Here is a 13,432-nt window from a genome sequence, read left to right on the forward strand (position 1 = left end):
AAATTCTTGGGGAATGGGCAGCGTAAATTTTAATGCACATGTTGTCAGTCAAATAGACAACGGATGGAGTGCACAAGGAAGAAATTTGTGAGAAAGTGGATTGTTTCAGTCTTTTCCTGTTGTGTGGATACGGTGAAAGACAACCTGTCTTCTGTTTATCATAAGAGCAAAGTCTGTAAACACAAGTCCAAATTTATAAACTGAAATACATATATATATATATATTCAGGTATTCAGGTAAAAGTGAGTCAGTGTTTCACTTGGTATCATTCTCTTTTAGCTGAGTTTCTGAACAACAAGAAATACATGAAGGGTTAATGAGAGGGAGGCGTGTTGTCCATCAGAGACGTCGACAACAAGAAGATGCCTCACTCTGTTCGTGTTCCCAGCGACGAGGATGGAAAGTCATTGTTTGACTCATTGAAAGCGTTTGTTGTCCTCTGTACCGTGAAGAAACACGTTTCTCTGCACAGTGAAGTTCTTTGTAGTTGTCCACAGTGAATGCCAAGCATATATAAAAATGGGTGAATGGAATAAAAAACAGCAATAGAAATAGATAAAATAGAACAAGCTGACATAAGATATCAGATATGTGTGCAGAATGAAACATTAAGTTTATGATGTGTAAATTAAAGTGTGAACAGTTGTCTGACTGTTACATGAGGCAGTTGACGGCTGTGGTAGAAGTCAATCTTTGTTTGATTTGATTTACATCATAAAAAGATCAAGTTATTTTGAACCTTGAAGACTGTTTGCCAAATAAAGTGATAAGAGCACACAGATGATGACGTTGATGTTGATATTTTTGGTTTGTTATAGTACACAAGTGGCTTAAGAATTGTTCGCGGTCCTTTGACTTTTGTAAAAAGGCAAATAGGACATGGTTAAAGCTGTCGTTGAAAAGAAAAGTGGGTCTCATTGTCTACGTCCATTCTGCTAAAGAAAGAGTTGAATCAAAACAACACTGCAAATTACTTTTTATTTTGCTCTGATTTCTTTAGTTGAAACTGTTTGTTCAGATTGATAATGATCATCAACAACACAAAAACATCAAACATCAAAAACACACATTATTACAGCCAACTAAAGAAGGGTACAGAAAGGAAAAGCAAATTGAGGTTTTATTGACGGAGTGGTCCATCATCTCAGGAGAAGATCTTACACTGTACACTGTTCCTGGATCCAGTTCGGTTGGACTTTTCCTCATTTTTTTTTAAAAATCTATTTCTGACAAAAACAACAACAACAACAACAAAAGGATAATAACGCAGACATTAGACAAACAAAAGAGCAAACACCCTGAGAAGAAAGGACACTGATAAAGTCAGCAGGAGGCCGCCGGTCCCATGGAGGGGCCGGAGCCGGAGCCGAGGAGGCTGCTGTCCTTCAAGCTGTACCGGAGGAGATGGTTCGTGCTGCTGGTGTTGTGTTTGTTGAACTGCTCCAACGCGACGGTGAGTTAGAAAAACCTCTCTTTTCATTTGTTTATTTGTCTGCTTAGCAGAAAAGGCTTTTCAATCCGACGCTTGTTTCAAATCGGGTGTTTCACTTCCATCTTCAAGTTGTTTTCAAACAGTTTAAGTAAGTAAATAAATAAATAAAGTGAATTAATAAATGAATAAACCGATCTTATTTGGTCACTTGTCAATGACGTCACAACCGCCTCCGCGCATGCTCAGTGGCGTGAGCGAGAGGTCTAATTTAAAGGTTTTCACCAAAGTTTGCTGGAGGAACATCTGCCATATGCTGTGCTTTTTTTTTAAGCTCCAGGTTAACAAACACACACCTGGACATCAGCAAACAGCTGCAGAAAACGTATGTCACCTGGACAATGACAGTGGTGAGAGTGACAACTCCATTGTCCTTCGTCTGCCCTCCTTCTTACAATACTGTGCAAGAGTTTGATAACATCAACATAAGTTAACATCAGGTAGCTTTCATCTTTCACAGCTCAAGGATGTCAACAAGCCCTTCAGTATTTATCATTATCATTTATCTTTGCCTCCATTATTTCTGCTAACCTAAAGAAGATATTTCCAGTTTGCAACGTGTCAAAAATGATATTTAAAACAATATTTAGTTGAGCACACCGTCAGTGATAATAAAATAATCCATTCACAGCTGTCATTAGGTGCAGAACTAAGTCCTGCTGTCACCACAGCACTGTATTCACTTTACAATGTGCTCCTTTAAACGAATACTCTTTTGCCTTTTTCTATCACCGAGCAGCAGATGTGTAGCTGAGCACAGCAGGTAGATGACATGTGTTGGCCTCTCATGTTTGCTGGCACTTGATATCCATTCCCTGCGGATGTTGTCATTGTAAGGCCGAGTGTGCCTGGAAGCAAGCGTGCCTCTCTCAGTCATACAAACCGAGCTCTCTCTCCCCCCTCACCTATTTCCAGCTCCCACAGGACTCGTCCTCTCTATGGGACCTTTTGTTTGCTCGGGGCTGGTGTTCCCGCTCCACAAAAGACGCTCAGCTGTTGGCGAGTCATTCATGAAGCGACAAATAACAGCCCGAGAGCCAGTGAGACATCAATCTGTGTGACATTAGCAGCACTGCTGAAGTTGGCTGTAGGCTGTTAGTCGCGTCGAGCAATCCAGCAACTTACATTTCACATTTATCCAAATAGTTTTTATCCAATTTTTCATGGCAAAGTTTAAAAAAACCTCCAAAGCTGGCTGCAGAATTCAACTCAGTTTTTATTCGTATGCTGCCAAATCATAACATGCTCAAATAACACTTTCCAGCAGAGCGGCTCCTGGTGAAGGACAAACTCTGTTTTCACAGGACGTGACCTTCGAGAACATAAAGCATTAAGTTTTTTCATTCGAAGGTTGAAGAAAACTTTCTGTTCTCCCCGTTAGACCTGACAATCCAACGCCAAATGAAATAAGTCTTTACAAACTGGCAAAACCAGAGCAGGCAAGCAGAAACATGATCATTTGTTTTGCAGATACATGTAACTCTTTCAAAGCCATATGGATTATACTGAAAAAATACTGAAAAAAAAAACAAAACTGAATAAGCTTTTTCTAAATTTATAACCATTTTTGATATTTCTGTCATTTCTGTTCTGCTGTAAAAGGCTAAAATGTTTCTCATGGCTCTAATTAATGATCCAATACCTAAAAAAACATTTCTTAGAGTTGGACAGGAAAAGGAAGATTCGTGTAATTTAATATTTCCACTTTGGAAGACAGTGTGACAGCCTGGAAATGTGCCAGCCAAACAAAGATTACACACTTTTGAATTGAAGTAAGTTGCACGTTGTTTGTGGTTTAAAGGCGTCTGCTGGTTTTAATGTGAAGCGTCACTGGACATCTCAACCAGCGCAGGTCTCAACAACAACAGAGGCAGGAATGTGTGGACGTGTAAAATCCCTCGGACGAGGACAGGACGGACATTGTGCGTCCACGTCAGCTGATCAGTCCACACAAATGAGCTTTTTCTTTGTTGTCTGCATCACAGAGTTTTGGACTGGAGTTGCGTTTGTGGTCTCAGATCAGAGTCATTCTGTCTCTTTTCTTGTTTCTCGCTGCAGGAATCTGTCCGTGTGAGCTGGTTTCTCCTTCCCAGTAACAAAAACCAGACTTCTGGCCTATATGACATTTTAGGGAGCATGCGGTGACCCAGTTTCTTTAATGCGTGTAGATGCACTGGCATTGCATCCTGGGAAAAGGCTGCGCGCCTCCAAATTAAAATCTTTAGTAAAAAGTAAAGTAGACTTTCGAAAACGCAGCTAAAACATCAAGAAAATGTAAATTTGAAGTAGAAACATCTCAAAGTTGGACTGAAGCTCAGCACCTTTTAAAACCCCCACAGTAATAAATCCTCACATGAGATCACAATAACACGAGCTGACTACGTCTGTGTTTTCATTTCCTCTTTTCTCCAAAATAAATCTCCGGGTCTCATGACAACAAAGACAACTGAGAAAATCTGATGCAGAGCTTCTTCTGTGTGAGATCCACTGAACGGACAAACGACAGGGCCGCCGTTCAACGAGAGGTCGTCCACATGTTGATGTGTTTGGTCCGCTTTCATCTGTTATCACACATTAAAGCTCTCAAAATGATTTGACTAATAAATGAAAAAAGACAATGCGTTTTTCTAATCTTTCTCAGCTGAGAGTTTCTGTAAAAATGAGATTTAATCAAATCGACAGAAACCAACTGACTAAAAAAAAACCAACCTTCACTTTCACCTTTCATTTCTCAGTCGTTGGTTTTTTTTTTTGGTTTATTTTCTGATATTTGAAAGTGCAGGCCGAGGTCACCGCTCAAGCTTTCACACACTGCAGAGATTTACACAACCACATTGATTTATTCCTGGCAGAAAGAAGCTCCCGAAGTGGTTTTATTTCTCGTCTTGACCTCTGCGGTCCTCTCGGCTCAGTGAAACCTTTACAGATGGTCCAGGCTGCAGCTGATTCAGTTGGCGTCACTGACATTTACCTTCAGAGGGACTTCTGGGTTTTCATCATCGTCACTGCGAACAGGACCATCTCAGCCCAGACCGTTCTGGTCTATGCTGCCCAGACGGTGGAACCAGATTCTGAATCTGATCAGAGCGGATCTGGAACTTCAGTTGCACTTTTTAAAAATTTGTTCTGCAATTATTCACTACATGTATAAAACAGATGCATATATTTGAATATAAAATTCATTGAAATTTAACTTAATCTTTCCTTTCCTATAACATATTCACACTTGTTTTTTTTATAATGTGCTATAAAAAATATATTTTACTTTCATATTCCATCGTTATTATAACTATAAAACCTGCACATATTTCTAATTACAGTTCTATTTGGAGCCTTTAATGGACCAAATTTCTCCAGAGGATGATCAAAGTGTTTCTGATAGAACTGAATATTGACACTGAAACTTTACTGCTATCACTCATTGTAACTTTGAATTCACTCCAAATTCACATTGACATTTTTTTGTTCATTCTTTAACACCACGTGCTCTTTTAGGCATTTTGGAGTTTTGAAATCCTTTTTAAAGGTGATGTCTATACAAAGAAACACTTTAAACATTTTGAATGGTTATCTGCTATAATTGTTGCACACTAATGAGAAAGCATACTGTGTTAAAATGTGCTTTTCAATTGGTTAATATCTCTCTGCAGGTATTTTCTATCAAAAGCCACCTGCCAGAAAGGATCATTATCCAATTTTCACATAAAGAAATGTTTTCACTCCCAATTGAGGTGTTTTATTTTCATAAATTCATGTTTGTCGTTGACGGATTTAATTTAGAAACGCTTTGTGTGTCCTCCCAGATATGGCTGACCTTTGCTCCAGTAGCAGACCAGTCCGCCCAGTACATGAAGGTCAGTCTGGAAAAGATCAACTGGCTGTCGATGGTCTACATGGTGGTGGCCATTCCTCTCAGCTTCGGGACCACGTGGATGCTGGACACGCTTGGCCTCCGAATCACGGTACAATCTGCACTAACGCTGAGTAACTGCTGTTTTTAGGGGAAGTTTCCAGGAAAATGAGCAAAAGTCCTTTTTTTCTGTTCTGGTTTGAGCCAGTAAATGTCTGGGGAGTCTGTTTTTTATGACAGCAGCAGAAAAGTAAAAACAAGTGACAACTGATTTTAAACATGTGCAAGGAAGGAAAGAGCCCAGGAGAAGATTTTAATAGTCTAAAGATGTCGTGTTCTGGGAGAAAACCAGCTCTGTGTGAGAACAAAAACCACACCAGCAACAGATATTTATGTCAAAGGGGGGAAACGCAGTAGGAGGTCCAATAATCTGAGCTTGACTCAGTTTCTGTGGGATGTGTGTGATATTTCTCATTTTCACTCTCTTTTGTTTTATTGCAATTTGCTTGATGTGCAGACGAATTTAAAGACAAAGAACAGAAAACGTGACTGGCGTGTGTTTTTTGTCCCGTCGCAGCTGATCCTCGGCTCCGGCCTGAACATGTTGGGAGCCCTGCTGCGCTTCGTCAGCGTTCTGTCCCACAGCTCCGAGGTTCTGTACCCGGTGGTGATGCTGGGTCAGACCCTCGGCGCTCTGGCTCAGCCGCTCATCATCTTCACCCCCACCAAGCTGGCGGCGCTCTGGTTCCCCGACCATCAGCGGGCCACCGCCAACACCATCGCCTCCATGTGTGAGTGATTTATTATTGATCAGAAACAGGCGTGACTTCATCACTGCAGCTTTTTTCAGCTTGTGTACACCAGAGACCAATCCATAAATAACACGAGTCATATATTTATATATATGTTTTTTTTTTTTTCACCTTTAATGAGAGAAACTTAAATCAGTAGAAATCTGTCAATCTCTCGCTGTCCCAATCCTGATACACTCTTTGGTCTGTTGGTTTAAAAAAAAAAAAAAAAAAAAAAGAAGGTCCAAACCAAAGTAGGCTGAAACTCACAATTCATAATTCACTTATGAAGGAAAATCACATTGAAAAGCTGAATTCAAGCCAAAATAATTACGGCGGAGAAAAAAGGAACAAATATCCCGTTTCTCTTTTGTCACTTTGTGTCTCGCTATTGTTGTATAAATGAAATGTTCCTTTTTCCCATCAGTTTTTATTATTTATTTATTTTTTTTGTAAAATTAATCAAGCAGGAAGTGGGTCAGTTTCAACACATTTCCTCATGTCAGCGAACTCCTATGTGTAAGAAATGAAGGAGCGAGAAACAGCTATTGTCAAATAAGACGTTTGATTCATGATGTGAAGGAATAAAAACAAATGTTGAATCGGGGTGAGTTTTAGCATGAAGACGGTGATTTCTCTCAAAGAGGAGAACGAAGCCGCTCTGATTCTTCGTGCGGGACAGAAACCAGGATGACGCTCAGTCCCGTTTCTCTCCTCCCTCCTCAGCCAATCCTCTGGGCATCCTGCTCGCCAACATCATCTCCCCTCTGATGGCGCAGAGACCTGCAGATGTCCCCCTCCTGGTGAGTTGGACTACAACAAGGTTCCCGCTCTCCGCTGGCTGAACGAATCCTTTTGTCATTCACCAGACAAAACAACAGTTATAAACGTGAGGACTGAGCAGGTCCATGAAGGCCTCCATGTGGTCTTCCATGATAGATCAGGTCTAGGTTCCGTATTAAAACTGTTCAAGTTTCAAAGGTCTCAGTCCAGACAGAAATCTGAAGTTCCTGGAACGCCAAATACATTTTACTACAGACATCAAGGCTGGAAAGGCGGAAAATAGGCACCTTTAATTTACTGTTGAGAAGTACAAACAAATAGAACAAATACAGGAACATCAGGTGTCCTTCGTGCGTCTCGGTTCCTGGCACGCCACAGCAGAGTCCCTGGACTGAATCTGAGTCGGGGCTTTAGTGGTATATAACCGCCCCCGCCCCCCCATGTCGAGTGTGAACTGTCCAGTCAGGACAAAAATGGCTCAAAACCTCCGTTGTCCCAGATTCACACAATCTGGGGACAGCACAAGGGAGTGAAGCTTCAGGAGAGAAAGGTCACAGCAGCAGCTCAGCCTGCAGGTCTGAGGCTCCGCCCCCTCCGCCTGCTAATGATGATGAATTGTCATTGATTGAAGGTGCTAACATCCATTTATCATCACATTATGTGTGTGTGTGTGTGTGTGTGTGTGTTGTCCTTGTTTTTTAGCTGCTTGCCTATGCGGTCCCGGCATGCATCATCTGTCTCCTAGCAACAGTGGGGATACGGAGCAGCGCCCCGCCAACGCCGCCCTCAGCCAGCGCCGAGTCCTCCAGCTCTGAACCGTTCATACAGGGAATCAAACTGGTGAGGACACGAGGACGAGCAAAAGCATAAGATGGATGGATGGGTGGATGGGTGGATGGATGATGGGTGGATGATGGATAATGGATGGATGGATGGATGGATGATGGATAATGGATGGATGGATGGATGGATGGATGATGGGTGGATGGATGGATAGACGAATGGATGGATGGATGGATGGATGATGGGTGGATGGGTGGATGGATGGATGGATAGACGAATGGATGGATGGATGATGGGTGGATGGATGGGTGGATGATGGATGATGGGTGGATGGATGGGTGGATGGATGGATGGATGGATAGACGAATGGATGGATGGATGATGGGTGGATGGATGGATGGATAGACGGATGGATGGATGGATGATGGGTGGATGATGGATGATGGATGATGGGTGGATGATGGATGGATGGATGGATGATGGATGATGGGTGGATGATGGATAATGGGTGGATGATGGATGGATGATGGATGATGGGTGGATGGATGGATGCAGGAAGCTGCTCTCAGAGAAAATGATATTCAGACTCAGATACATCAGACTGCCGGTGAAAAATCGTTGATTTGGTTGGATTGTGGGTGAAGGTCAGATGAATTATTATAGTCAGCGGTGTTATTTTTTCATCTCGTATCAGAAAAGCGACGACGTGGACGGCTCAGCTGACGTGGAGCTAATTCATGACAATTAATCATATTCTCATTATTTCAGAGCAGAAGCTGTTCGTTTTGTCAGATTGTATTAAAATTTAGTCTGCTCTACAGAAAACCTTCTCTCACTCTGTTTTTAATCTCGTCCATCTCCAGCAGTTATTTTCTGGTTGCTGACCAAAGTAACTTTATTTTTTACTTTAGAGTCAGCTCCATAATATACTTATTTACTTTGTAATCACACTTCTTATTTTGTCTGCTCTGTGGATGTGAAGTTGTGGCTCTGTAGAAACGGAAAGGCTCCTTTTCAGTATAATGGGCCGTTTGATGCGGCCACAGAGACGTGTGAATGTGACACTGCACAAAAAGAGAAGAGCAGAAGAGCCGTGAGAAGACTTCAAAGTGAAAGAAAAACTATAAAAGTGTTTTACGTGTACACCTGCTCCCCGCTGAAAACCGATTTCTTTAATTTTGCGTTCAGAAGAAGCAGAAAGGGTTGATATGTGACTTTCCCCTCTGCAGCTCCTGAAGAGCAGAGCCTACATGATCCTGCTGCTCTGCTTCGGCTCCGGCATCGCCGTCTTCACCTGCTTCTCCACGCTGCTGGAGCAGATCCTGTGTGTTCAGGGATACGATAACGTGAGTCCAGCTGAGAGTGAATTTCCTGATAAATGTTCCTCGAGCCGCTGTAACGTCTCCCTCCCCCCCTCCCTCCCCCGCAGGACTTTGCCGGCTTGTGCGGCGCTCTCTTCATCGTCTTCGGCATCGTGGGTGCCGGCGCTCTGGGGCTCTACGTCGACAAGACCAAGAAGTTCATCGAAGCCACGAAGATCAACATGAGCCTCACTGCTCTGGCGTGCATCGGCTTCTCTTTGGTGAGAAGACGAGACGTCATTTATCCAACTTTAATATCCGTTTCACAGGTGATCTTAACTGGGATGAATGAACATGGAGACCGCAGCTTAAAGGAAACGTGAATCTCCATCTTTAACATTTAAAATGTGCTTTAGAAGACTTTTAGAAGATAAAATTCAAATGTCAACGTCGCTTTTGTCTGCAGTGAAGACGCAGTTCATACTGTTAAAGCTGCATTTTACCATTTTGTTGTTCAATATCTGTTCATCATCACTGAACCGCCGTGCTGAAATAATAATTTCCTGCTGAATGAGGGAGAGTTAGATTAAAGTCGAGAAAGAAAAAAGATTGAAGTGGCAGAAGAGTTGATATTATAGTTAAAGTCAGGTTTGATCCAATCTGACCTTTAACCCGTTGAATTCCATGAACTGTCACTTTAAGGGGAAACATAAAAAAACAGGATTACAGCTGGATCCTGCTGATAACCACTTTATTAGGAACGCCTGTAATTCCATTCAGCTCATCGGGATCGTGTGTCACAGTCAGAGATGGCGTTATTCCATTTCAGAGGCAGAATATTAGCAACGCCTCGGTGTCGAAAGCTGTACCTGAAGTGTGACCCCCGTCCCCTCGCCGTCCCCACAGGTGACTCTGATGCCGCATCAGAAAGCCGCCGTGGCCGCCGTCTGCTCGCTCTTCGGCCTGTTCGGCTTCTCCATCTACCCGGTGGCCATGGAGCTGTCAGTGGAGTGCTCGTACCCGGTGGGAGAGGCCACGTCTGCCGGACTCATCTTCGTATCGGGGTACTGACCCTCTGAGCATCCACACACACACACACACACAGCAGGTAGAAATCTGATTGGATAGAGGGCAGAGGGCACAGATGATGATGTTTTCCTCCCACGTCAGATCCTCAGAGATGGTCGTGAACCAGGAATCTGAGGACCGATAATTATCATCATTCATCAGATTAAAAATCATCCGTGTACTCGATGATGATCGTTCATGATCTTCCTTGTAATTGTGATGTTTCCTCAGGCAGGTTCAGTCCGTCCTCTACATCGTCCTGCTTCAGGCTTTGACCAAACGTCTCGCCGACTCCCCCCTGTCCACCTGTGGGGACACCGTCCTGAGCTGGACAGGTAGGTCACATGACCGACATGACCATGGTGTCTCTGGGGTGACAGCCGGGGGGGATCGGACCTGAAGGACCCGACTGACCCGACTGACCTGAAGGACCTGAAGGACCTGAAGGACCCGACTGACCCGACTGACCTGAAGGACCCGACTGACCCGACTGACCTGAAGGACCTGAAGGACCCGACTGACCTGAAGGACCCGACTGACCTGAAGGACCTGAAGGACCTGAAGGACCCGACTGACCCGACTGACCTGACTCTGACCCGGCTGACCCGAAGGACCTGAAGGACCCGACTGACCCGACTGACCCGACTGACCTGAAGGACCCGACTGACCTGAAGGACCTGAAGGACCCGACTGACCCGACTGACCTGAAGGACCTGAAGGACCTGAAGGACCCGACTGACCCGACTGACCTGAAGGACCCGACTGACCCGACTGACCTGACTCTGACCCGGCTGACCCGAAGGACCTGAAGGACCCGACTGACCCGACTGACCCGACTGACCTGAAGGACCCGACTGACCTGAAGGACCTGAAGGACCTGAAGGACCCGACTGACCTGAAGGACCTGAAGGACCTGAAGGACCCGACTGACCCGACTGACCCGACTGACCTGAAGGACCTGAAGGACCCGACTGACCCGACTGACCTGAAGGACCCGACTGACCTGAAGGACCTGAAGGACCCGACTGACCCGACTGACCTGAAGGACCCGACTGACCTGAAGGACCTGAAGGACCTGAAGGACCCGACTGACCCGACTGACCTGAAGGACCTGAAGGATCCGACTGACCCGACTGACCTGAAGGACCTGAAGGACCTGAAGGACCTGATGTGAGCGTGTCTGCGTGTATTCATGTGTACATTTGTGCTCGCTGACCACTGAAACATTCACCGCTGAACGAGGAAACTCAGACCTGGTCTGAACTCTGGGGATCTGATCTTACATCCCTACTTTATACGTACACGATTTGTTGTTGTTGTGTTTGTGTGTCTGAGGGGGATCAATAAAGTTTCATCCACTTGAAATGAGGTATTTACAGTTGATGATGAAACTGTCGGCTTGTGGTTTTCAGGTTGGGGGTCACCCAGCTCCGATCCACCTTCTCCTTCTTCTGCTTTTAAAAAACCAAGATGGCCATTTTCTCTCTATTGTTTTATTTACACAAATGAAAAATACAAACATGTTCTGCTTCCTGAAGGGGCCACTGGTCTCATGGAGGACACGTAAAAGCAATATTTCAGCGTTTACTTCACTTTATTGAGCATCGCGGTCACTGCAGCCAATAAACCGTCATTTATTTCGTGTCCTCGGCCTTCACTTCACCATCAGACCTCACGTCTGCTGCTTTTCTCGCCCTCAGTGCCGACGCTGGTGATGGCCGGGCTGTGCAGCGTCTTCACCTGCGTCTTCGTCTTCTTCTTCGACACCAGGTACAGACGGCTGGAGGCCGAAGAGGAGGCCACTTACGGCGCCCAACAGAACAACAACACGGTGGCGAATTACGGGAGCCAACAGGACAACGGCGGCATTTCCACCACGGAGAGGTGAACCTGCTGTGTGAGGGAGAAACAGAGAGGATTATGGGTACCGGCTCAGCTGCTGTTAGTTTTCTTTGGCACAAAACAAACCTGGTAACCTCAGATGAATGTGAAATTCACAGTGATTTTTAGGACCAAACTCTCGTTATAATGACGGACTTTACAAATAATCTGACAAATATTATTAGAGGGCAAATTAATGACAGATCTGCTGAAATGACTTCAGAAGATTGTTCCCATCATTCCATCGACAAATGGAATGATCACTGAATGATCACATTCCCTCAAACATGCACACAAAACCTTCATTAGAAGGAAACGTCTAAATATTTTTCCCCTTTAGACAGAAATGTCTAAAATTTCTCGGTTTGCCAGAAAATAATTATTTCTAAATAATCAACAATTAATGATTAGTTGGACATTCCATAGACATCCTGACGTCAGAATGTAATTATGCAGTTAAAGTTGATTCAAACGTCTAAAGCGGTATAAAACCACTAAACCTCGTGCAGGACAAACTGCAGGTGTTGAAGCACGGCGGCGTGGCGGCTCTGTGATGTCACTGTGATGTCACGATCCCCCAATACACTCAGAGGTCACTTCATTTTAGCGTTTTCTTGAAATTCATAGGATTATTTAGAAAATAATGAAGAGAGGGATCAGCAGGGGTTTAAGCTTATTTTGACTGTCGGGCTCAGACAGGAAACAGGAAGCTGTTTTCTCCTCAGGAGCTTCGACGTCACCTCGTCGTCTGTATTTTGTCCCTCGGTGCTAAAACTCTTAACGTACTGTTTACTAACATTTAACTTTGTTTTAGCCAAAGTTTCCTGTTTATGAAAAATCCAAACACTGTTTTTTACTAATCATCCTGTTGTGTTGTGGAAATATGTGACTACACAACCTTCGTTTTCTGAACACAGTTGTGGGTTTTGTGCAATAAAAAGGAGAAACTCCACACTAATGGTTTTTAACTAGGAAATGTTGCTTTCAGGTCTTCATCTCTTTCAGTTTGACATTGAATTGAATTTGTAAAAAGAAAAAAAGTTGTTTATAGGAGGTGACACTTCTGTATTTTGTGTTATGTTCATTTAATTTTTTTTTAATAATTCCAGTATTTCAAATTAACAATTTATTTCTATTTTTCAAAATGGTGAAATAGTTTTTAATGAACTTAATCGACGAAGCCTTTGATTCAATTCGATCATCTGTAAATAATAAAGTTTCTCTATTAAAACAAGACCAGGTCACTGTGTTCTCATTCATGTCCTGGTTGTGTGTTTTATCAGCACATGTGCCAGTTTTCTGCTCTCGACAATCATCAGCTCATTGATTCTAATTGGTTGCTATTATTCCATAAGAATTATCACATTACAACGAAGACTCGTCCCCTTTAACAACATGTCCACCACCTTTGGTATGATATTGACTTTAAAGTGTGTAAGATCAGAAAATGTGAAACATTTGTCAATCAAATTAGTTAAAGTAAGT

At 43.5% G+C, this 13,432-nt stretch overlaps 1 protein-coding gene across 1 annotated transcript; it reads left to right on the forward strand.

The window, feature by feature from the left end:
• The first annotated feature begins 1,176 nt into the window (after nucleotides 1–1,176).
• slc49a3 (solute carrier family 49 member 3) lies at nucleotides 1,177–13,242 on the forward strand. Its single transcript, XM_029512643.1, has 10 exons — nucleotides 1,177–1,454; nucleotides 5,294–5,452; nucleotides 5,918–6,131; nucleotides 6,858–6,934; nucleotides 7,617–7,754; nucleotides 8,927–9,043; nucleotides 9,127–9,279; nucleotides 9,905–10,062; nucleotides 10,298–10,401; nucleotides 11,767–13,242. Exons 1-10 carry the CDS (start codon nucleotides 1,347–1,349, stop codon nucleotides 11,952–11,954), a joined length of 1,416 nt encoding a protein of 471 aa, XP_029368503.1. The 5' UTR covers nucleotides 1,177–1,346; the 3' UTR covers nucleotides 11,955–13,242.
• Nucleotides 13,243–13,432: the final 190 nt, after the last annotated feature.

Source organism: Echeneis naucrates, chromosome 10, assembly GCF_900963305.1.
Source record: "Echeneis naucrates chromosome 10, fEcheNa1.1, whole genome shotgun sequence".
Lineage (NCBI taxonomy): Eukaryota > Metazoa > Chordata > Actinopteri > Carangiformes > Echeneidae > Echeneis > Echeneis naucrates.